At 42.3% G+C, this 26730-nt stretch overlaps 1 protein-coding gene across 3 annotated transcripts in view; it reads right to left on the reverse strand.

The window, feature by feature from the left end:
* The window catches only part of LOC132871692 (ephrin type-B receptor 1-B), a 940976-nt gene that overhangs the window by 322733 nt on the left and 591513 nt on the right, over nucleotides 1-26730 (reverse strand). For all 3 annotated transcript variants that reach the window (XM_060906104.1, XM_060906105.1, XM_060906103.1), the window contains exon 4: nucleotides 1368-1523. In XM_060906104.1, coding sequence (XP_060762087.1) covers nucleotides 1368-1523 — 156 coding nt within the window. The remainder of the gene's footprint in view (nucleotides 1-1367; nucleotides 1524-26730) is intronic.

Raw genomic sequence — 26730 nt, forward strand, 5'->3', positions numbered from 1 at the left:
GGCTGTCAAAAACATGTCAAACAAATAGAAAGCCAACCAGACATCTGAAAGCCAAGGAGGAGGGACTGTCAGATCACAATGCTAAAACTCCGATTTCCCCATAACACGGAGAAAACTCTGTTTTCCACTATTTACACGCAGGCATGAAAACAGTTTTCACAAATCTCCACTTTGCCCGGAGTTTTTGAAAGCAGCCGTTTTCAGCGACTGAAACCTCCGTTTACGTGTAAATGATGGGTGCAACCGCATAAATAAATATCCATTTTTATAGATACCCGGCGGGCGGCACGGTGGTGTAGTGGTTAGCGCTGTCGCCTCACAGCAAGAAGGTCCTGGGTTCGAGCCCCGGGGCCGGCGAGGGCCTTTCTGTGTGGAGTTTGCATGTTCTCCCCGTGTCCACGTGGGTTTCCTCCGGGTGCTCCGGTTTCCCCCACAGTCCAAAGACATGCAGGTTAGGTTAACTGGTGACTCTAAATTGACCATAGGTGTGAATGTGAGTGTGAATGGTTGTCTGTGTCTATGTGTCAGCCCTGTGATGACCTGGCGACTTGTCCAGGGTGTACCCTGCCTTTCGCCCGTAGTCAGCTGGGATAGGCTCCAGCTTGCCTGCGACCCTGTAGAAGGATAAAGCGGCTAGAGATAATGAGATGAGATAGATACCCGGCTACATGTAAAGGGGGTCTAAATATGGCTGTCTATGCCCTGAGAGCTGAATTAGTTTCTATTAGTCTGTATTAATACACTTAACTATCTAACTTCCCAACCTTTTTTACTAACTTGCACTCAGTTTCTGGGCAACCAAAACACATGACTGGTGAGTACAATGACGTTTTCACCTGCTCAGTCCACCCATGAAGGTGATCAACATTCTTTAATTATCTGCACAGTTGACAGTTGGATGGATTGAACATACCTGCAATCAGAATAGGAGGCATTACTAACTGGGTTGGGAACTGCTGCTTTTCAATAACATGGTGACGAACAACTGCACACCACGAAATAAACTTTGTGTAAGCCACCAGCCTCTGGAAATGAGTGGTGACAGGAAGTAATTGGGAGAATCCAATCCAAGCAAGTCCACTAGCACTCCCCAGAGATTCTGACATGTTTTCTCACTAAACCTGGCCAAGAATCGTCCAGGTGGAAACTGCAGTGGTTCCTCCTTTTATAATCCTCCTTTATAATTTTCCCAGCCCTAATCTAAACCGGCTTATCAGCTAATTCATTATGCAGAGTTAGATGTGTTCGAGTAAAAAAATGCTATTTATTTTCTCCAGGACTAGAAGCAGAAGCCACTGGTATCACAAGGGTCCGTTTATTTAGAGTAAGCAGCATTCTTATGGGAATGCATGTGTTTTTGGACTCACTGGTGCAGGGCATGTCTGGCAGGTCTCCATCTGCTCTGTAGTAGCCGTTTCTGCACACACAAATGGTGGAGGCCTCAGATGTGGACCTGCTGTTGGGAGGACACTGCAGACACAGCCCCGTGCCCTGCATGGACTTAAATGTACCAGGAGGACATGCTGTGAAAAAAAGAGAGAAAAAGAGAGAGAAAGTGGTGTTAGATCTTGACCAACACAGCTGAAAATTGCTGAAAAAAATACTTTTCACTCTCACCATAAATAGACAACACATAAAAAGAAAGCTAAGCTAAGAAAACGAGAATAGTAAAGTCATACTTTTACGTGTTGGACTAGATCCTAAAACTAAGTGCATCACAGACTCTATAGCCTAATGGATGAAAGGCACATTTAGGTGTATTTTAACCCTGAATAATCCTCTTTACACTGTCAGAAATAGGGGTAAAGTAGGGGTCCATTTCTGTCCCCCAAGGTACACTCTACACTGACGTACCCCCTAGAGCTCATTTTTGGCTCTCAAGATAACTATGTGTACCTATTTAGGGCCAAAAAGGTACATACAGTTGTGGTCATAAGTTTACATACAGTGATGTGAATGTCATGGCAGTATTTGGGCTTTCAGTAATTTCGTTGAACTGTTCTTTTTCTGTGGCAGAATGAATGTACAGCATACATCTTTAATTAAAAAAAAACAATAGAATTTGGCGCACAAGTTTTAATTTTCTTTGGGTTTTCTGAAATCAATACGAGGTCAAAATTATACATACAGGGTCAAAAATTTACATAGGCTCACTTAGATTATTAATTCAGAGGTGATGAAACTTTCAAAATGTCTCCTATCTTGCCAAGGCCGAGGTCTCTTAATTTCCTGTTCATGATCATGATTGACTACAGCTGTTAGCTTCTCTGTGCCTTCATAAAAAGGGTTTGTTTACAGCACTCACTGGATTGACCAACACACAGTAAAATGGGAAAGTCCAAGGAGCTCAGTGCAGATCTGAGAATGAGGATCGCAGATGTACACAACTCCGGAATGTCTCTTGGAGCCATTTCTAAACAACTGCAAATTCCAAGATCAGTTCAAACAATTGTATACAAGTTATTGTGAGGTGTACTCACTTTGCCAAGCCACTTTGCTTCAAGAAAATCCAAACTGTCACCATCAGCTGAAAGGAAATCGGTTTGGATGGTCAGGAACAACCTGGGAACCACCATAGCACAGCCATGGGAACTGATGGATCACTGTCTACAGTTCAGATCACCATGGACTAAGAGGCTGCTATCCAAGAAATAACCCCCTGCTCCAAAATTGACACCTTCAAGCTTAACTAAAGTTTGAAGCTGACCACACAGACAAAGAAAAAGCCTTTTGGAGGAAAGATGTATGGTCAGATGAGACAAAGATTGAGTTGTTTGGCCACAATGGCCACCATGTACAGAGGAACACTGTACCAGCTGGTGGTGGTGGTAGGATCATGCTCTGGGGCTGTTTTGCTGCCAGTGGAACTGGTTCATTGCACAAAGTGGATGGAATAATGAAGGACTACCTCAGTATTCTTCAGCATAAACAATCAGAAACTTGAACATGACTTGGGAGTTACAACAGGACAATGATCCCAAACACACATCAGAGCTGGTTGTGGAGAATAAAGCAGGCTAACATTAAGCTTAAAATACCGTAAGTCCTTACTTCAACCCTATTGAAAATATATGGACCGTGCTTATAAGTCGAGTCTATACCAAGGGGAAAAAAATAATTTAACTCTACCAATTCTACCATGAAGAGTCATGAAATATCCAACCAGAATTCTGCCAGAAGCTTGTTCATGGTCAAGGTGAATCTTGCAAAGAGACATTTTACCCAAATATTAGGTGTTTTTATGTATATTTTTGACCCAGTGTTGATTTCAGAAAGCCCAAAGAAATGTGTTCCCAAGCAGTATATAAAGGGTACAAATAAGTACTTCAGAAGGTCCTGCCCCAATGACAAGTTGTTGTACCCCTAAAGGTACAATCAAGTACTTTATTTTCTGAGAGTGTACATACCATCTTCATCCAGTTCTCCAAAAGCTAGGCTAGAAATCTAAGCAATGTAATCCCATTGCATCTGGATCCATAGAACCACAGCTGTTATTGCTCAAGGTGTTTTTTTTTTTTAATAGCATATCGTTGCAACATTGGGCATAAGGGGGGGAAAAAAGACTCAAACAGCAATTCATTTGAATGCAATAAATTGCACCCGAGTGCACATGTAGCTGGATGACACAAAACATCATTAAATAAACCTTAAACACAAAACATATCATTTTTATTGTTTACAAACTGGTCTAAGCTTGATTTATGAGTCCCAGCCCGTATTGTGTTATGACTCACTGTAGTATGACTCACTTGGGACTGATTTGCCAGAAGCATATACAATCCATGGTTGAGTTCAAATTCAAATCCTATCCCTTGTTCGGAGAGATATGTCGACTTTATTGTGACTGCTAATCGCTTAGTTAGGTCAATAGGCTGTAAAACAAAGCCTTTATCTGTATCTGTGTAATGCTCCAAATATCCATATCTGTGTCTGGATTTCAACTCCGTGTGAGCGTGAGCTGAACCTATGGCCCCAGAAACCCTGGTAAACACTGGAGGAGGGGGAGAAAAAGAAAGAAAGAAGAAAAAAAAAACAGAAGTAGAAATAGCAGCACTGTCGGGATGGTCTGTTCGTCGTCAACTAAAGCTACATCACTCAGGTTCGTAATTCGTCTTAACTGGAGATGTCAATGACAGTGATTTTTTTTTGTCCTAATTGTGCAGCAATTATCTTTGTTTGTACCTGCCTGTGATATTTTTGAACAAATTTAGTTTGCTCTCTTTCCTAAAAAAAAAAAAAATTTATATATATATATATATATATACACACACACACACACACACACACTTTTTTTTTAAACAGCTATAATCCTGACCAGGCAATAATTAAAGATGAATGAATAAATGTGACAATTAAAGATGAATAAATAAATGATACAAATGTACATATGGTCTTTGTTTGTCCTGCAAGTTTCATATGTGACCTCTTCTTAGTCATGATGCACACCTTTGGTCTCAACCAGATGTCATGTGAACCATTTTGCCAAGCCTTCTATTGTGCCGTCTCCGATTCATATATCCATTTGTACATTATATTTTCATTTTGAACCATGGATTCATATTCAGTTACACTATTACAGGGAATCTGAGGGATGAACTATGCTATTTTTGGCTCTCAAGATAACTATGTGTACCTATTTAGGGCCAAAAAGATATATATGTTCCCAAGCAGTATATCATGCTTGTGTCACACATTGGCGTTTCAGTCTTGCGTACATACGGTGTATCAGGATACGTGACAGTAAAAAAGGAATGTCACAGCATTGCCAGCTTACGTAGCAAATACTCTAGGATGCGTAACACGATCTCCTTGTACGTCAGGGTGCGGTGTATTTTTAAGTCTGCGCTTAAAAATCCATTGCAGCTTTGATATGTCACATGCACAAATCAAAAGCTACACAGCGGCAACGTTGCTCGAACACTTATTATGCTGTGCGAACACTTTACTTGAAAGTGGCTCCAGGGCTGGCTGGGTGGATGCGGCTGATGTCGTCCCTCTTCCCTTGCCCTTCTCGGATCCTGACTTCTTTGCTGTCATGATGCTTTCTTGACTGTCACGAATGACAACGAACGCAGCGTGAACGCTGCAGATATGCAGCAGCAACGTCACACATAAGAATAAAACAGTTATGCCATGGCAATGTATCATACACCACGCATATGCCTCAGAACGCCATAATTTTACGAAACTGCAGATATGCCACAGTAATGCCACACATACGCCGTGTACATCACAGGGCTTTAATTTTGGACAAAACACGCCTCATTTCTTGGTGTTTGACCCACATGCCGCTTACGTGGCAAGATACGAGACAGTGTGACAAGCATAAAAGGTACAAATAAGTACTTTAGAAGGTCCTGCCCCAGTGACAAGCTGTTGTAGCCTTAAAGGTACAATCATGTACTTTATTTTCTGAGAGTGTACATAGCATTTTCATCCAGTTCTACAAAAGCTAGGCTAGAACTCTAAGCAATGCAGTATCATTGCATCTGGATCAATAGAACCACAGCTGTTATTGCTCAAGGTGTTTGCACCATGAGTCATCATGCATAAGCAGATACCCTGAGATTTAATACCAAAGACACATTCCCTGGTAGGCAGACTCAAAGTACTAAGCCTATACTACTGCAAACAGAGATAACAGATTGAACAGCTGATATGACTGAAACACAGGCTAAAGTGATAGTGGCCTCCATGGGCCTTGCTAGAATAGATTTGAACACATGGATAGCTTTGCTCGTCAAAGTAAGATAAAAGGATAGACATTAAGGACTAAAGGTTTAAGAGGAAGAGAGATAAAAAAAAAACCCTAGAATTAGAACGACACACAAAGAGAAATACAGAAAGTGTGTGTAGCCATTTAACTTACTGCAGTCAGAGGAGCAATGGATTCAGCCAGGAAAGTTGTTTACTTCTCATCTGATTGCAAATGATGATGAAACGAAAAATATAGATGTATTGCATTTCAGAAATTATAACAGCAGAACAATTTCAGCTGGGTTATTAAAATAAATATTACCTCCTATCTGCAATTTGGCTGGAATTTAACTAATATGGGAGGTGAGGGAGAATTAGGTGTTCTCCACACAACCACAAACAGCTGCACTCATCTGGAACACTGGCTAATTAATGTGCTATTATGTTGGCAACAAGCGACTGTCAAATCCTAACGCGTCCCCAAAACTAAATTTCAGCAATTACCTAGTGATACCGTACCAATAATGCGTATTATTGTGCACTATTCATGCATGTGCATCACTGCTCATTAATATGCATTATATGGCACACATGGGAGGGGCGTGTATGATTAATATGTTAATTATGTCACTTGGCACATCCATTTGCACATTTGCATTCAGAGATGGATTGAGAGAAGTAGAGTATAAACAAAAAGCAGAACGAACGAGTGTCCGGCAAAGATGGATCGCAGTCTCACAGATCCATCAGAGAGAAGGATGAAGGAGAACTGTATTGTTCTCCTGTTTTAATAAGAGAGGACAGGAAAAATTCATCCCTCTTTCTCAGTCTTCGTGGCAATGGAGAGGTTGTATGCCCTCCCCGAAAGCCTTTTGAGATTTAATTAAACATTTTATGCCTCATTAACACAAAAAGATATGCAGAGCTCTGAGGGCAGATCAAATTTTATTAGACAATTAAATATTTAACTGTCCTTTAGCCCCACTGTGCAGAACGCAACTCTATCAACTTCAAGAGCACAAGAAGGCATTTATGCATCCATTTTCCAGCTTGGTGAACAAAGGAGCTTCAGAACATTATGCGCCATCATGTACAATAAGCTTAAAAGGCAGGTGAGGAGATGACCTGGAAAAACAGAGCGAGTACTAACAGTCATTTCTTTTGGCAAATGGGATAATGTAACACATTTATTATTATTATTATTATTATTATCATCCATCCATTATCTGTAGCCACTTATCTACAGGGTCGTGGGCAAGCTGGAGCCTATCCCAGCTGACTATGGGTGAGACTCGGAGTACACCCCGGACAAGTCGCCAGGTCATCACAGGTCTGACATATAGAGACAAACAACCATTCACACTCACATTCACACCTATGGTCAATTTAGAGCCACCAATTAACCTAACCTGCATGTCTTTGGACTGTGGAGGAAACCGGAGAACCCGGAGGAAACCCACACAGACACGGGGAGAACATGCAAACTCCACACAGAAAGCCCCTCGTCGGTCGCTGGGCTCAAACCCAGAACCTTCTTGCTGTGAGGTGACAGTGCTAACCACTACACCACCATGCCACCTATTATTTAATTATTTTTATTTAACTTATTTACAGTGCAAAAAACTGAGCACGTTCCGTCACAACCATAAATCACAGCCGCAAGCTGTCGACGAGTCATCCATCAGTCACCCTATTCTTTTTCTAGAAAGAGAAATATTTCCCACATTCCTCTGCAAAATGGGTTTATTACCTCTGTCAACTTTGTTAGAGGAGGTTATGTTTTTGCCTCCATTTGTTTGTTTGTTTGTTTGTTCGAATTTTTTCCAACATAACTCAAAAAGTAGTCAATGGATTTTGATGAACTTTTGAAGAAAGGTGAGCCATGGACCAAGGAACAATTGAATAGACATTGACACAAATCTGAACATGTGGCTTGGCAGAGGTATGCACTCTACCAAGTGCCCTTCTAGTTTCAGAAGGATTCTTAGGCCCTCCTGCAAGCACTGCATGAATGAACTCAATCCAAATATGTTCAGCAGGCCTTCCTAAATTTACAGTCCAAGATTTTTTTGTTTACGGGATCTCATCTCATCTCATCTCATTATCTGTAGCCGCTTTATCCTGTTCTACAGGGTGCGACCCTGTAGACACGGCAAGCTGGAGCCTATCCCAGCTGACTACGGGCGAAAGGCGGGGTACACCCTGGACAAGTCTCCAGGTCATCACAGGGCTGACACATAGACACAGACAACCATTCACACTCACATTCAGACCTACGGTCAATTTAGAGTCACCAGTTAACCGAACCTGCATGTCTTTGGAGCACCCGGAGGAAACCCACGCAGACACGGGGAGAACATGCAAACTTCACACAGAAAGGCCCTCGCCGGCCACAGGGCTCGAACCCAGGACCTTCTTGCTGTGAGGCGACAGCGCTAACCACTACACCACCGTGCCACCCGTTTATGGGATCATTTCCAAAAAAAATTAATGTCTTCCAACTTCTTAAATCGTGTGCATTTTTAATGGTACCTGCAGTTTAATTGATTATCAAAGGTTTTTTTTTTGTTTGTTTCAAGTTTAATGAGTTCACTTTCTTGCATTAAAGGCGTCACGCAGTGGCGATAAAAGTCGCATTATTCTGCACCAGAATGCTTTCGAGATTCGAAATAAATTGACCGTCGATTTTTCAAAAGCTTCCCGCGGTTGTAATCGGTCCTTATTTGATCATGCCCATCACTTGAAATTTTCCGCGTTCGCAGCGCCCCCTCTCGGTCAATGGAACAGCTGCGTGACGTCATACCAGTAACCACTCGGTGCAGTTGCAATGACGGACACACCAGAAAATAGGAGCGATGCTGAGGAAATTAGCTTTGATTTTACCGATACAGAAGAAGAAAATGGCCCACAAGTAGAGATTTTGACAGCTGAATGTCCTGGTGGTATCCAGCCTTACAGATTTGAACCTGAGCGCTCATCTTCAGAAGAAAATGACAGTTCTGACGACGACAGAAACGAAGACGAGAATGAAGACCGGTGACTTGAAGACTTGTTTTGGTTGGTTTCTCTAACTAAATCACTACTTATGTGTATTTTTAAAGACCATTTTCACTTGAATTAGAATGCTGTGTGATTAATCTATGATTATGTGTAATACTGATAGCTGTAGGGGGTGAAAGTATAGCTAGAAAGATTGAATTCTAGCAACTTGACAGCTTGCGATCTCGCGAAATGCAGTGGGCCTTCTGATACAGTAGACCCCTTGATATTCCAGTTTTCATCATTTTCCTTTTATTGCGGTTGATTTTAACTTGATATTCAGTATGTTATAGGCTGGGAGTATTGAGCTTTGTATTGTATTGTTTAGTAAACGTACAATCATCAGTAATAAGTGATTATTAGTTAAAGGCAGCTCTGTGGCATAAATCTTTCAATTAATCTTCTCTCATCCATTTGCTAAAATTATGTGCCACATGTGTTATCAAGACAACACTTCATGTGACAAAGAAAGATATGACAAATACATAAATGTATGAAAATCATTTTGTACAATTAATGATTGATACATAGAAACATTTAAAACGTGTGTGGCAGCGGGGGCGTGGTCAAGCGCCGGTCTGTGACAGGAGGGCGGAGCCAGGGAAGGTGAGTGGTAGAATCATTACACCTGACGGTAATTAACCTGTGTTTTGTGTGTTTTCCCAGTCACCGCGCCCTATTTAAGGAGGCAGAGCAGAGAAGCGCTCATCCCGGGACAAGAACACAGTGTGTGTTTCGCTATCAGATTAAAACTGGCGGTTATACTGAAAAGTCTGGCAATAAAAAGCCTATTTGCATCTGAAGCGTTGTCCTGCCGTCCTCTGTGCTCCACCCACACTTCAGAGAGCTCTACAGTGGTGCCAAAACCCGGGACAAGGTGGAGCACCAACCTCGCAGCCCCATGGAATCCTCCCCGTTTGCGGACCTGGTCCACGCCCTCGCCACGGCTCAGCAAAGCCAGCACCAGGCGCTCGTCACGCTCCGAAAGGAGCAAGAGCGGCGCTTCGAAGCCCTGGTGCTGGCCCAGCAGGAAGATCACGAGGCGTTCCGGCATCTCCTCGCGTCGGCGGGGTCCACCAGCGCCCCGGCCGCGGGCCCGTCTCCCCTCACCGTGACCAAGATGGGCCCGCAGGACGACCCCGAGGCGTTTCTCACATTGTTCGAGCAGGTCGCCGAAGCCTCGGGGTGGCCGATGGAGCAGCGCGCGGCGCGCCTCCTCCCCCTCCTGACGGGAGAGGCGCAGCTGGCCGCGCTATAACTCCCCGCCGGCTGGCCTACGCGGACCTTCACCGGGCTGTCCTCCAGCACGTGGGGCGCACGCCAGAACAACAGCGCCAGCGCTTCCGCGCGCTGGAGGACGGCCCGGCGAAGGTCCGCGTAGGCCAGCCGGCGGGGAGTTATAGCGCGGCCAGCTGCGCCTCTCCCGTCAGGAGGGGGAGGAGGCGCGCCGCGCGCTGCTCCATCGGCCACCCCGAGACTTCGGCGACCTGCTCGAACAATGTGAGAAACGCCTCGGGGTCATCCTGCGGGCCCATCTTGGTCACGGTGAGGGGAGACGGGCCCGCGGCCGGGGCGCTGGTGGACCCCGCCGACGCGAGGAGATGCCGGAACGCCTCGCAATCTTCCTGCTGGGCCAGCACCAGGGCTTCGAAGTGCCGCTCTTGCTCCTTTCGGAGCGTGACGAGCGCCTGGTGCTGGCTTTGCTGAGCTGTGGCGAGGGCGTGGACCAGGTCCGCGAACGGGGAGGATTCCATGGGGCTGCGAGGTTGGTGCTCCACCTTGTCCCGGGTTTTGGCACCACTGCAGAGCTCTCTGAAGTGTGGGTGGAGCACAGAGGACGGCAGGACAACACTTCAGATGCAAATAGGCTTTTTATTGCCAGACTTTTCAGTATAACTGCCAGTTTTAATCTGATAGCGAAACACACACACTGTGTTCTTGTCCCGGGATGAGCTCTTCTCTGCTCTCCCTCTGCCTCCTTAAATAGGGCGCGGTGACTGGGAAAACACACAAAACACAGGTTAATTACCGTCAGGTGTAATGATTCTACCACTCACCTTCTCTGGCCCTGCCCTCCTGTCACAGACCGGCGCTTGACCGTGCCCCCGCTGCCACAATGTGTTTTTTAAAAAATAATTTTTTTCTATCAATACCTAGCCATGACCTTGAAATCAGATCCATGGATAACAACAGTCACAACTAGTGTTCAGTGTTCGTTGTTACAGCCAAACACAATACACCGATTAGGCATTTTGTATCACAGAATATTAATACATCATTTCATAGTGTTTTGAGTGTTCAAAACTATCCACAAACTGCATAAATCCACAAAATCCGCAATGTAAACAACTCTGGTAAACGCACGCTATAGAGAAAACATGGGGACAGGCCAGCATCACCCAAGGGAGGTTACTGGTATGACGTCACACATAAGTTGACCTAGTTAACGGCTGGCTGCCTAAATTTGGCTGTGTGCGTCAACTTTAAATGCTTGTAGCGGGCGCATCGTGACACTGAGATCGCGGGAAACCGAGGGGCTTGAATAACCCACCAAACCCGACATTTTGACACATGATATAGCCTGATTGCTGAAATTACCGCACGAGGCCTTTAAGAAGTCACAGCAATTATCCAAAATATAAATAGCTTAATAAAATAATTGAAATAGCTGTACAAAGTTTTCCTTTCTTTCAACCTTTTTTTCTTTTGTCCATCTATCCACTTTGGCATATCGCTACAGTGACGTAGCCACTCTGACGGCTTCAGCCATCAAAGTGTCTAGGGAACATTACAGTAGTGGTTTCCCATTGCCTTCTACAGGATTATTAGAGAGGTTTTCTCCTCTCAACCGTTCATGCTCACATTCACACCGATGGACAATTTCAAGCCACCAATTAACCGAACCTGCATGTCTTTGGACTGTAGGGGAATGGACAGAACATGCAAACTCCACACAGAAAGGCCCTCGTAGGCCGCTGGGCTCAAACCCAGAACCTTCTTGTAGTGAGGGGACACTGCTGACCACTACACCACTGTGCTGCCTTTTTCTTTTGTAAAAAAAATTCAAATAAAGAACAAACAAAAAGCTTTCTTTAAACTCTTATAAATTTCGCTTGACTTTTCATTCTTTATCAAATTATCAAATTGTAAATAATAAATATGATATAATTTAAGCTTAGCACTTTAATAAAGATAAAACAAACCTGGAAGTTGGCTGGAGCGGTGTACTGTGTCAGGGTACTTGGTGTGTTAAATAATTTGGAGGGAGGATTGGTGAGTAACATACGGGCTACATCAAACAAAATGGCAGAGTGGGGAAATACAATCGCTTGTTATCGATCAGAATCTTGGCAAATTTCATTAAAAAATTTATCAAACATCTTTGAACATGATCAGTAAGTATTCAGAATAAAGATTAAGTGTTCTTGGATCTTGTGCGAAAGAATATAGAGATGTGCTAAGAGACTTTAGAACTTGTACTAAAAGACTTTAAATTTGTGCTAAAAGACTTTTGTGCTAAATAACCATAAACCATTACAGTATATACATTTAGAAACTCCATTTACAAGGCCCTGATAACTCAATGCTGCATGCATGCTACCCAGTAAGACCAGTCATTTTTTGAACACACATTAAATCAGAAAGGAAGTTTTACTCATCATAATCGTACATTGCAGTCAAGTACAATCATGCAGTATATGCAAAGATAGAAGCTGAATAAAAAGGCACAAAAGTAGAGAAGCTACTCATATTCCTCCGGCAGAAAAAAAAAAAACATTAGTTTCAGTATTTAGGTATATCATGAGATCTGCTTAAATTTTTATCTTTATATTTTTTTGTGGAAAATGAGAATAAATGGCATAAAGAGCAAACATTCGATTATATACTTAACGAAACTGTGAGGGGACATAGACTTTAGCTAAACAATACACAGTGGTGCTTGAATGTTTGTGAACCCTTTAGAATTTTCTATATTTCTGCATAAATATGACCTAAAACATCATCAGATTTTCACACAAGTCCTAAAAGTAGATAAAGAGAACCCAGTTAAAAAAATGAGACAAAAATATTGTACTGGGTCATTTATTTATTGAGGAAAATGATCCAATATTACATATCTGTGAGTGGCAAAAGTATGTGAACCTTGGCTTTCAGTATCTGGTGTGACCCCCTTGTGCAGCAATAACTGCAACTAAACGTTTCCAGTAACTGTTGATCAGTCCTGCACACCGGCTTGGAGGAATTTTAGCCCATTCCTCCGTACAGAACAGCTTCAACTCTGGGATGTTGGTGGGTTTCCTCACATGAACTGCTACCTTCAGGTCCTTCCACAATATTTCGATTGGATTAAGGTCAGGACTTTGACTTGGCCAATCCAAAACATTAACTTTATTCATCTTTAACCATTCTTTGGTAGAATGACTTGTTGCTTAGGGTTATTGTCTTGCTGCATGACCCACCTTCTCTTGAGATTCAGTTCATGGACAGATGTCCTGACATTTTCCTTTAGAATTCACTGGTATAATTCAGAATTCATTGTTCCATCAATGACGGCAATCCGTCCTGGCCCAGATGCAGCAGAACAGGCCCAAACCATGATACTACCACCACCATGTTTCACAGATGGGATAAGGTTCTTATGCTGGAATGCAGTGTTTTCCTTTCTCCAAACATAACGCTTCTCATTTAAACCAAAAAGTTCTATTTTGGTCTCATCTGTCCACTAAACATTTTTCCAATAGCCTTCTGCCTTGTCCATGTGATCTTTAGCAAACTGCAGATGAGCAGCAATGTTCTTTTTGGAGAGCAGTGGCTTTCTCCTTGCAACCCTGCCATGCACACCATTGTTGTTCAGTGTTCTCCTGATGGTGGACTCATGAACATTAACATTAGCCAATGTGAGAGAGGCCTTCAGTTGCTTAGAAGTTACCCTGGGGTCCTTTGTGACCTCGCCGAGTATTACATGCCTTGCTCTTGGAGTGATCTTTGTTAGTCAACCACTCCTGGGGAGGGTAAGAATGGTCTTGAATTTCCTCCGTTTGTACACAATCTGTCTGACTGTGGATTGGTGGAGTCCAAACTCTTTAGAGATGGTTTTGTAACCTTTCCCAGCCTGATGAGCATCAACAACGCTTTTTCTGAGGTCCTCAGAAATCTCCTTTGTTCGTGCCATGATACACTTCCACAAACATGTTGTGAAGATCAGACTTTGATATATCCCTGTTCTTTAAATAAAACAGGGTGCCCACTCACACCTGATTGTCATCCCATTGATTGAAAACACCTGACTCTAATTTCACCTTCAAATTAACTGCTAATCCTTGAGGTTCGCATACTTTTGCCACTCACAGATATGTAATATTGGATCATTTTCCTCAATAAATAAATGACCAAGTATAATATTTTTGTCCCATTTGTTTAACTGGGTTCTCTTTATTTACTTTTAGGACTTGTGTGAAAATCTGATGATGTTTTAGGTTATATTTATGCAGAAATATAGAACATTCTAAAGGGTTCACAAACTTTCAAGCACCACTGTACACATTTTTATTATTATTATTATTATTATTATTATTATATACTGTATAATGGTAGGCCTACAGTATAACATCATACAAGAGTAGTCTGACAACTAATTACATGACAATTTCAGTTTTTATTTTTAATTGCAGTCTAATTTTCATTTTAAAAAGAAACGACAATCGTACGTCTTTTGTAGCATCTGACATTTACCTAACATTCTAACGCAACAATGGGCAAACTACGGCCCGCGGGCCATATACGACCCGTTAGTCTTTTTAATCCAGCCTGCCGAACATGTCCAAATTATGGTAAAAACCATATTCATTTTCCCTTTTCCTGCAATACCTCTTGTTTCCCACTAGATGGCAAACTCCAGACACAATTGACCTTTGACCCCTTCTGTAAACATGAGCGGATCAAAGAAAACAAAAGTCGACAGTGAGTTCTGAGTGTTTAATAAGGAGTGGACAACGAAATATTTTTTCACTGAAGTCCAATCAATGGCTGCATGTCTTATATGTCAGGAAACCATTACAGTTTTCAAAGAATACAATAATATATAGATTTAGGCACTGCCTAAAAGCGGAGCTCCCATCTGTTTCTGGGTTGTAGAATTTTCTGATATCATAGCCAGTCTCTTTTGTTTTATTTCTTTACTGGCTAGCACTGGCCACTAGGCGGTGTGTCTCATCTCATCTCATTATCTGTAGCCGCTTTATCCTGTTCTACAGGGTCGCAGGCAAGCTGGAGCCTATCCCAGCTGACTATGGGCGAAAGTTGGGGTACAGCCTGGACAAGTCACCAGGTCATCACAGGGCTGACACATGGACACAGACAACCATTCACACTCACATTCACACCTACGGTCAATTTAGAGTCACCAGTTAACCTAACCTGCATGTCTTTGGACTGTGGGGGAAACCGGAGCACCTGGAGGAAACCCACGCGGACACGGGGAGAACATGCAAACTCCACACAGAAAGGCCCTCGCCGACCACGGGGCTCGAACCCGGACCTTCTTGCTGTGAGGCGACAGTGCTAACCACTACTGTACATAGGCAGTGTGTATGACTGGTAATTACTAACACTGGCCACTAGGCGGTGTGTATGACTGGTAATTACTAACACTGACCACTAGGCGATGTGTATGACTGGTAATTATTAACACTGACCACTAGGCGGTGTGTCTCATCTCATCTCATCTCGTCTCATCTCATCATCTCTAGCCGCTTTATCCTGTTCTACAGGGTCGCAGGCAAGCTGGAGCCTATCCCAGCTGACTACGGGCGAAAGGCAGGGTACACCCTGGACAAGTCGCCAGGTCATCACAGGGCTGACACATAGACACAGACAACCATTCACACTCACACCTACGGTCAATTTAGAGTCACCAGTTAACCTAACCTGCATGTCTTTGGACTGTGGGGGAAACCGGAGCACCCGGAGGAAACCCACGCGGACACGGGGAGAACATGCAAACTCCACACAGAAAGGCCCTCGCCGACCATGGGGCTCGAACCTGGACCTTCTTGCTGTGAGGCGACAGTGCTAACCACTACTGTACATAGGCAGTGTGTATGACTGGTAATTACTAACACTGGCCACTAGGCGGTGTGTATGACTGGTAATTACTAACACTGACCACTAGGCGGTGTGTATGACTGGTAATTACTAACACTGACCACTAGGCGATGTGTATGCCTGGTAATTACTAACACTGACCACTAGGCAGTGTGTATGACTGGTAATTACTAACACTGACCACTAGGTGGTGTGTATGAGAGGTGGTACACATACACGGACAAACCACAAAAAATAATTGACTCGATGGGTTTACCATTTTTTCTTAGGTATGGTGCTCCACTGGGAGCTCCGCTATTAGCTGTCATTTTACTTCCAAGCATGCTAACTACGCTAGCAAGCTGTCGGTGCAAGAGCGGGCCGCTACTACTCAGAGGTTGGCAGCCAATTTGCAGACACAGCAAAAAAATTTTCACCGACAAACTATGATCCAAGAGTCAAGTACCAAGGCAAGTTTTTTGCTGGCATTCAAATTAGCAAAGGCTAGCAAGCCTTTCTCTGAAGGCGAGTTTTTGAAAGAATGCATGGTAGACACAGCAGGTCTCTTGTGTTCAGAGAGCAAAAGCAAGTTTGAAAAAATTAGTTTATCATGCAGAACAGTGACTCGCTGTGTGGAACTGATTGACAAAGATATAGCCAGCCAGGTAAACAAAAAGGCAGAGTCCTTTAAGTTATATTCACTGGCACTGGATGAAAGTCAGGACATAAGACACTGCTCAGCTCCCAATTTTTATCCGAGGGATTAATGACAATTTTGAGATAATGGAGGAATTTTTGACCATGGAATCCCTAAAGGGGAAAACGTGACGAGAGGACTTGTATGACAGGGTGTCCAGGGTCATTGAGAGGCTGAAGTTACCTTGGTGTAAACTTGCCAATGTCACCACGGATGGATCAGCAAACTTAACTGGAAAAAACGTCAGGCTGCTGAAAAGAATCCAGGACAAAGTGAAAGAGGAAAATTCTGAGCAGGATATAATTTTCCTTCACCGCATCATCCATCAGGAATCTCTGTGTAAGTCTGTATTGCAGCTTAATTATGTTGAGAATCCAGTCGTAAAGCTTATTAACTTTATACGAGCAAGAGGACATCAGCATCATCAGTTTATTACATTCCTTGAGGAAACGGATGCTGATCACCAGGACTTGCTTTACCACTCTCATGTCCGCTAGTTAAGTTTGGGGAAAGCACTTCAATGTGTGTGGGAGCTGAAAGAGGAGATCAGCTCATTTTTGGAGTTAATAGGGAAATCCGACGAGTTTCCTGAGCTGAGCGGCACAGACTGGATTTGTGACTTTGCGTTTGCAGTGGACATATTTTCACACCTGAATGAGCTGAAGGTGAAACTACAAGGGAAAGATCAGTTTGTGCATTAAATGTACACAAACGTGAGAGCCTTCAAATCCAAGCTGACTTTATTCTCCAGACAAATTTCAAGCAAATCATTTGCTCATTTTCCCAAGCTAGCCATGCAGAAAGAGGCCACTCGGCACGTGAAGAAATACAGCAAATCACTGGACAACCTGCATGGGGAATTCTGCCGCTGGTTCTCTGATTTTGAAAAAAAACTGACAGGTCACTTCAGCTGGTATCATGTCCCCTGTCACAAGACCCCGAAACAGCACCGCAGAAGCTGCAATTGGAACTGATCAATCTTCAGTCCGACTCCGTCTTAAAGGAGAAGGTCAACTCTCTTAAACTGGATGACTTATGCTTCACTAAGCGAAACCACGTTTCCAAACGTTCAGAAGATGGCACAGAGGATGCTGGTGTTGTTTGGCTCGACCTATGTCTGTGAGCAGACGCTCAGTGTGATGAGCATCAACAAAGCACATCACAGATCCCAGTTAACTGATTAACACCTTGGATCTGTCCTGAGAATTGCCACAACCAAACTGACACCAAACTTTGATGCACTGGCAAAAAAGGGAGACCAACAACACTGTTCCCACTGAAATTGAATGTGAGTGTATTTACTTTATTATGAAAAAATGCATTTGAAAAATAATTCATACAATAAACCGTGCATAAATACATCTTCCTATTCATGCTTAGGCTACCTGTTAAAGGCCAAAACCTTTTATGTAATGGCTTTTACATGTAATTTATATTAGTTCACACAAACACTCCATCCATTTGCTCCCTACCTGGCCCCTTTGTCAAATTTTAGAACCCAATGTGGCCCCCGAGTCAAAAAATTTGCCCACCCCTGTTCTAACGTATGTCAGCCAGCATCATAATGTAGCATGTCAACAAACATCGATCGCTTGACTGAGGTGTTGATGTCTAAATATAGTTTTTATGACAGCTGACACCGAGTGGAATAACCCTTTTAAAACAGTATTTATGGAGGTTTAAAGTCGTCATGAAGGGCTTAGCAGGTTTTATGTAGCCCTTTGAACACTTTTGTCTTAAGGGGCTTTGTTATTGAACCCTCATGTCCGACAGGGCAGAATTTACATCCCTTCTTTGTCTGCTTTGTATGTTCAGTCAGTCATTTTCTCTCCATTATACCATACGGCACTTGGCACAAATATCACGTTCAGCTCAAAAGAGAAAAAGTATGGATTTCATATTATATATATATATACATACACACACACACACACACACACACACACACACACAGTGGTGCTTGAAAGTTTGTGAACCCTTTAGAATTTTCTATATTTCTGGATAAATATGACCTAAAACATCACCAGATTTTCACACAAGTCCTAAAAGTAGATAAAGAGAACCCAGTTAAACAAATGAGACAAAAATATTATACTTGGTCATTTATTTATTGAGGAAAATGAACCAATATTATATATCTGTGAGTGGCAAAAGTATGTGAACCTCTAGGATTAGCAGTTAATTTGAAGGTGAAACTAGAGTCAGGTGTTTTCAGTCAATGGGATGACAATCAGGTGTGAGTGGGCACCCTGTTTTATTTAAAGAACAGGGCTCTATCAAAGTCTGATCTTCACAACACATTTGTGGAAGTGTATCATGGCACGAACAAAGGAGATTTCTGAGGACCTCAGAAAAAGCGTTGTTGATGCTCATCAGGCTGGAAAAGGTTACAAAACCATCTCTAAAGAGTTTGGACTCCATCAATCCACAGTCAGACAGATTGTGTACAAATGGAGGAAATTCAAGACCATTGTTACCCTCCCCAGGAGTGGTCGACCAACAAAGATCACTCCAAGAGCAAGGCGTGTAATAGTTGGTGAGGTCACAAAGAACCCCAGGGTAACTTCTAAACAACTGAAGGCCTCTCTCGCATTGGCTAATGTTAATGTTCATGAGTCCACCATCAGCAGAACACTGAACAACAATGGGTTGCAAGGAGAAAGCCACCGCTCTCCAAAAAAAACATTGCTGCTTGTCTGAAGTTTGCTAAAGATCACATGGACAAGCCAGAAGGCTATTGGAAAAATGTTTTCTGGATGGATGAGACCAAAATAGAACTTTTGGGTTTAAATGAGAAGTGCTATGTTTGGAGAAAGGAAAACACTGCATTCCAGCATAAGAACCTTATCCCATCTGTGAAACATGGTGGTGGTAGTATCATGGTTTGGGCCTGTTTTGCTGCATCTGGGCCAGGATGGCTTGCCATCATTGATTGAACAGTGAATTCTGAATTATACCAGCAAATTCTAAAGGAAAATGTCAGGACATCTGTCCATGAACTGAATCTCAAGAGAAGGTGGGTCATGCAGCAAGACAACGACCCTAAGCACACAAGTTGTTCTACCAAAGAATGGTTAAAGAAGAATAAAGTTAATGTTTTGGAATGGCCAAGTCAAAGTCCTGACCTTAATCCAATGGAAATGTTGTGGAAGGACCTGAATTGAGCAGTTCATGTGAGGAAACCCACCAACATCCCAGAGTTGAAGCTGTTCTGTATGGAAGAATGGGCTAAGGCCAAGTTTACATTAGACCGTATCTGTCTCGTTTTCTTCGTGGATGCACTGTCCGTTTACATTAAAACGCCTGGAAATGCCGGCAAACGGGAATCCGCCAGGGTCCACGTATTCAATCCAGATCGTGTCTGGTCCGGTGCTGTGTAAACACTGAGAATACGCGGATACGCTGTGCTGAGCTCTAGCTGGCGTCGTCATTGGACAACGTCACTGTGACATCCACCTTCCTGATTTGCTGGCGTTGGTCATGTGACGCGACTGCTGAAAAACGGCGCGGACTTCCGCCTTGTATCACCTTTCATTAAAGAGTATAAAAGTATGAAAATACTGCAAATACTGATGCAAATACTGCCCATTGTGTAGTTATGATTGTCTTTAGGCTTGCCATCCTTCCACTTGCAAGTGGTAAGTGACTTGTGCACAGTGGCTCAGTCCCGAATCATTGCTCGTGCACTTCACTCGCGCGCTCTGTGAGCTGCGCAGGGCCGGAGTGCGCACCCTCCAGAGGGCACTCGCTGTTCAGGGCGGAGTGATTTGGAGCGCAGCCGCTGAGGAGGAAGCGATGAGCCGCACTGACACATTTCTCAACTTACGTGCCGAATTAGTCATGTGATTAGCGTATCCGTGTATTGGCTTTGCTGTGTGCACGCGAATCGTGTATTGGCGTTGCTGTGTGCACGCTAATCGTTTTTAAAAACGTTAATCTGATGATCCGCTGATACGGTCTAATGTAAACCCCACCTAAAATTCCTCCAAGCCGGTGTGCAGGACTGATCAACAGTTACTGGAAATGTTTAGTTGCAGTTATTGCTGCACAAGGGGGTCACACCAGATACTGAAAGCAAAGGTTTACATACTTTTGCCACTCACAGATATGTAATATTGGATCATTTTCCTCAATAAATAAATGACCAAGTATAATATTTTTGTCTGATTTGTTTAACTGGGTTCTCTTTATCTACTTTTAGGACTTGTGTGAAAATCTGATGATGTTTTAGGTCATATTCTTGCAGAAATATAGAAAATTCGAAAGGGTTCACAAACTTTCAAGCACCACTGTATATATAAAATAGACATGAGTGGTTTACCGGGAAATATGCCACTCATATTTTTCATACAAACTACATCCGGGACACTGAGGAACATATTTTTCAATATCCTCATGAGTGAGGATATCAATGAATTGTTTTGAGAAATTTGGATACTTTTTGTTTGTGAATGTGTTTATATAAGAAAAATAATATTACATGGTGGTGCGAAGATATGAAGTTTATCTTTTTGTGTTGAAAAATATTTTATTTGTTTGCTTTGCTCACGTGTGATATATATATATATATATATATATATATATATATATATATATATATATATATATATATATACACACACAACCCCAATTCTAAAAAAATTGGGACACTGTGTGAACTGTCAATAAAAACAGAATGCAATAATTTGTGAATCATGGAAACCCGATATTTCATTGAAAATAGTACAAAGACAACATATCAAATGTTAAAACTGAGAAATGTTTTTTTTTTTAAATTATATGTTCATTTTGAATTTGATGTCAGGAACACATTCCAGGAAAGTTGGGACAGGGGCAACAACAGACTGAAAAAGTTGAGTACTGCTAAAAAAAAAAAAAAAAACTAATTTGGTTAATTGGCAACAGGTCAGTAACATGATTGAGTATAAAAAGAGCATCCCAGAGAGGCTGAGTCTCTCAGAAGTAAAGACGGGGAGGGGTTCAGCACTCTGTGAAAGACTGCGTGGGCAAACAGTGCAACAATTTAAGAATAATGTTCCTCAATATAATGATATCGGATGTCTGTGACCTTCAGGCCCTCAGGCGACACTGCATTAAAAGCAGACATGAGTCTGTAGTAGAAATCACTGTATGGGCTCAGGAACACTTCAGAAAACCATCATCTGTGAAAACAGTTCATTACTGCATCCACAAATGCAAGTTAAAACCAGATCGAAACAATATCCAGAAACACCGTCACCTTCTCTGGGCCCAAGCTCTTTTACGATGGATTGAGGTGAAGTGGAAAATTGTCCCGAGGTCTGACGACTCAAAAGTCAAAATTCATTTTAGAAATCATGGACACCACATCCTCCAGGCTAAAAAGGAGAGGGCCCATCCAGCTTATTATCAGTGCACAGTCCAAAAGCCAGCATCTGTGATGGTATGAGGGTGCATTAGTGCGCATGGCATGGGTAGCTTGCACATCTAGGAAGGTATCATTAATGCTGAATGATATATACACATTTCAGAGCAATATGCTGCCATCCAGACAAGATCTTTTTCAGGGAAGACCTTCCTTCTTTCAGCAAGACAATGCCAAACTGCTTTTTGCACATATTAAAACTGCATGGCTCCATAGTAAAAAAGAGTCTGGGTGCTAAACTGGCCTGCCTGCAGTCCAGACCTGTCACCCATTTCAAACCTTTGGCACATTATGAAGTGCAAAATGTGACAGAGGAGACCCTGAACTGTTGAGCAACTGAAATTGTATATCAGGCAAGAATGGGAGAACATTTCTCTTTCAAAACTACAGCAATTGGTCTCCTTAGTTCCCAAACGTTTACAGAGTGTTGTTAAAAGTAGAGGTGATGCAACACAGTGGCAAATATGCCCCTGTCCCAACTTTTTTGAAATGTGTTGCTGAAATCAGATTCAAAATGAGAATATATTGTTTCAAAAAACAATAACATTTCTCAGTTTCAACATTTGATTTCTTGTCTCTGTACTATTTTCAATGAAATATAGAGTTTCCATGATTTCTGGTTTCATTTACAGTTTACACAGTGTCCCAGATTTTTTGGAATTGGGGTTTTATACACACACACACACACACACACACGCATGCAGAGAGAAAGATAGTAGCAGTCAAAAGTTTATACACCCCTACTCATTCATAGTTTTTTCTATATTTTGACCATTTTCTACATTGTAGAACAAAACTGAAGACGTTAAAACTATGAAATAACATTACATTTGGCATTATCTTTACCAGCTTTATGAGGTCATCACCTGGTATGCTTTTCAATTCACAAGTGTGCCTTGTCAAAAGTTAATTCGTGGAATTTCTTGCCTTTTTAATGCATTTGATATCAAACAGTAAATAGTAAATAATAAAAATACAGTAAATAGCCCTATTCCACAACTGTAGTCCATATTATGTCATTAACCACTCAACTTAGTAAAGAGAAATGACAGTCCATCATTATTGTAACACATTAAGTGGCTTTTAATTCATAAAAATAAAGAAAAAAACATTGAATTAGAAGCTGTGTCTAAACTTTTAACTGGTACAGTATTGTTTTCATTCTGACAGATGCTATTTTAGTCTTTTAACTCAAGAAGAGCACCAACATTTTCTTTCTTAGAGTCTTACACTGCAGAGACGCGAAGTACTGTACTGTTATAAACACTTGCTCATGCATGAAATTTAGGAAGAAAATATGACAGTTCTAACTATCTATGCCACCAATTATTCGTAGTCGTACAACCATAACAGCACACTGGATCCTGAGTCACGATTGGTCAACACCACACCTAATTTACATCAAGTTGAATCTACCTCAATGTTTTTCACAATGCTGCGAGACTACTTCTTGACACTTGCCGTCTCACCATCCTTTGCTAATTTTCCCTCCACATAAACAGGTAAGAAATATTGGATGGCCAATTCGCAAATAGTGTGCATGTACTGTAACCCTTAACTTTGGAACTCATGGAGAGAAACAGAAACAGAGAAACAGAAGTGAGAATAGCAAGCGGAAATTTTGAGAAACATTTGGTTCACAACGCTGCCAATCTCACATACACACAAACACACACTACACACACAGATGACAGAATGTGTGGGCAGTGTAGTGCGGGTTGACCGATAGCTCTTGACCCTGCCCAACTGACGCTAATGCCACCTTCTGCTTCTGCAACTCACACATATACACAATAACACATACAAACACACAGCACTGGATCCCAAAAATGCGACACTTTAACACCTTTTCCATCCCACACAACTGAATAATATACCAGTTATGCAACAACATTGACTGCTGGTAAACTCACTATACACAAAGTCATGCTGTAGGAGAAGGACACCACAACCTGACACACATGATGTTGGACATAAAACATATGGTGGAGAGTGGATGTATATACAGTGCCCTCCATGATTATTGGTGCCCCTTGTAAAGATTAGCAAAAAGGGTTTGGAAAAAAGCCACCTTTTAGCGAAATAAAATTTATTCAGAGAAAAGCAAATCCCTCATTTTAGTTTCCTCCCTGGAAACTATAGTAAAAACAATGTAACCAAAGCATGTTTCCCATTTAAATTGTACATTTTTGAGCTGATTGGAGTGGGTAGGAACTTTCAAGCTGCAATCCATGACTTGCTGATTAACTGGGGTAGAAATATGAGGTGACACAGAAGCCAAATTCCATTAGTCATCCATTAATATGGGGAAGATAAGAGAACACACAAACCAAATGATGGAGGACTGTGTTGACCTTCATAAGACAGGGAATGGTTATAAAAAAAAAAAGCTCATTCACCTGAAAATGTCCACTTCTAATGGTAGGGCAATAATCCATCCATCCATTATCTGTAGCTGCTTATCCTGTGCAGGGTCACAGACAAGCTGGAGCCTATCCCAGCTGGCTATGGGCGAGAGGCGGGGTACACCCTGGACAAGTCACCAGGTTATCGCAGGGCTGACACATAGAGACAAACAACCATTCACACTCACGTTCACACCTACGGTCAATTTAGAGCCACCAATTAGCCTAACCTGCCTGTCTTTGGTCTGTGGGGAAAACCAGAGCATCCAGAGGAAACCCACGCAGACACTGGGAGAACATGTAAACTCCACACAGAAAGGCCCCCAGGCTCGAACCCAGAACCTTCTTGCTGTGAGGTGACAGTGCTAACCACTACACCACCGTGCCACCCCTAGGGCAATAATAAAAAGTGGAAACCAACTGGAACTGTTACAAACTTGCCTAGAAGAGGACCCAAGTTTATTTTGCCCCCACATACAGTGAGGAGGAGGGTTAGAGAGATTAAAAAAAATCCCCAAGGATCACTATTGGTGAACTACCAGAAAAAGTACAATCTTGGGGTTTCCAAGTCTCCAAAACCACCATAAGATCCCACCTCTTTGCCAACAGATTATTTGGAAAGTAAGCCAGAAAAAAAGCCTTTTCTGTCAGTTAACCACAAACATAAGCACCTGAAGTTTGCAAAGTGCAACTACAACTGACTATAAGCATGTTCTATGGTCTGAGTTCTGTGATGTGATTTCCTGCAAAGGCCCAAGAAACCTTGTTCTGGTACACGGCATCATGGATCTATGAAATACCAGAACATTGCTTGACCATCTGACACATCTCAATATGGTTTGGTTTTGGCTGGACCTAAATGGACATGCTGTTTGAAGGCTTTCCACTAGATTTGGGAACATAACTGTGGGGATTTGTGCCTATTCAGCTATAAAAGCATTAGTGAAGTCTGGCACTGATATCAAGTGAGGAGGTCTGGTGTGCAATTTGTGTTCCAGTTCATCCCAAAGGAGTTCAGTGGGGTTGAAGTCAGGGCTCTGCGCTCTGAATCCTTTCTCATGAAATTTGGCAAACCATGTCTTTATGGAGCTGACTCTGTGCAGTATTATCATGATGAAACAGATTTGGACCCCAAAGACATTCTCGACAATTGTGTGCTTCTAACTTTGTGGCAAGAATTTGCTGAAGCCCCACATATGGGTGTGATGGTCAGGTGTTCACATAGGTTTGGCCTTAGAGGCCATAGGTGGCTCTAAATTGACCGTAGTTGTGAATGGTTGTTTGTCTCTATGTCTCAGCCCTGCAATGATCTGGCCACTTGTCCAGGGTGTACCCCACCTCTCGCCCATACTCAGCTCAGATAGGCTCCAGCTTGCCCGTGACCCGGCACAGGATAAGCAGCTATGGATAATGGATGGATGAATGGATATCTTGAAATAATGAGTTTCTAAGTCACAAGCTCGAAATTGACCGTAGGTGTGAATGGTTGTTTGTCTCTATGTCTCAGCCCTGCAATGATCTGGTGAAATGTCCAGGGTGTACTCCGCCTCTCGCCCATAGTTAGCTCGGATAGGCTCCAGCTTGCCCATGACCAGGCACAGGATACTGTAAGTGGCTATGGATAATGGATGGATGAATGGATATCTTGAAATAATGAGTTACTAAGTCAAAATAACACCATAGCACTTCAAAAAAAAAAACAAAATCACACCTGGCAGTTCATGGCTTTTGAATGACATCATCTATTACAACAATGATTCAGCAGCAAGTTTTTGTAGCTCAAAGGAAATTTTGAAGAATTGACAATACGTTGTCACTGGGCCACATTTTCAAGAATGTTGCGAGCATTAGTGTATTTATAAATTTATTAGTCCATAGCACAATATCTAGCAGGTACGACAAGTTGATTGTGATGGGATTCTCAATGGCTGCATCATGCATTTGGATGACGTATGTTGGGCTTTATAGTGGTACAGTACTGACGAGCTAAACTACAAGTTTTGTCAAAACACTGTGGCTGAGATATAGGTGACAAATAACACATTAAATGTTAGTTTCATGGTGGAATGTCTCTGAAACAAATACATGGCAGTTCCTGGATTGCCTCGAAGAGAGGTTTGAAAACACAATTTGGCAGATATATGGGCATGATTTTGTGTGAAAAATGATAGCAATAGCCTACCAAACTGGATTTCCAAGAAGTGATGTTTAAGCTGTCATAAAATGATGTTACTGGCAAAGCCAAAGACTGAAAATGTAGAACTGCTTCTACGAAAGGTCAATTCCTTAAGGGTAAAAAGGAAGCCTGTTTAATTTAAGAAATCTATTAAAAATGATTTCTGGCCATGTCTTCTGGCACCAAAGCTTGCTAGAAGGTTGAATTTAACTGGAAACTACAAAGCAGA

The sequence above is a fragment of the Neoarius graeffei genome, chromosome 23 (assembly GCF_027579695.1).
Source record: "Neoarius graeffei isolate fNeoGra1 chromosome 23, fNeoGra1.pri, whole genome shotgun sequence".
NCBI lineage: Eukaryota > Metazoa > Chordata > Actinopteri > Siluriformes > Ariidae > Neoarius > Neoarius graeffei.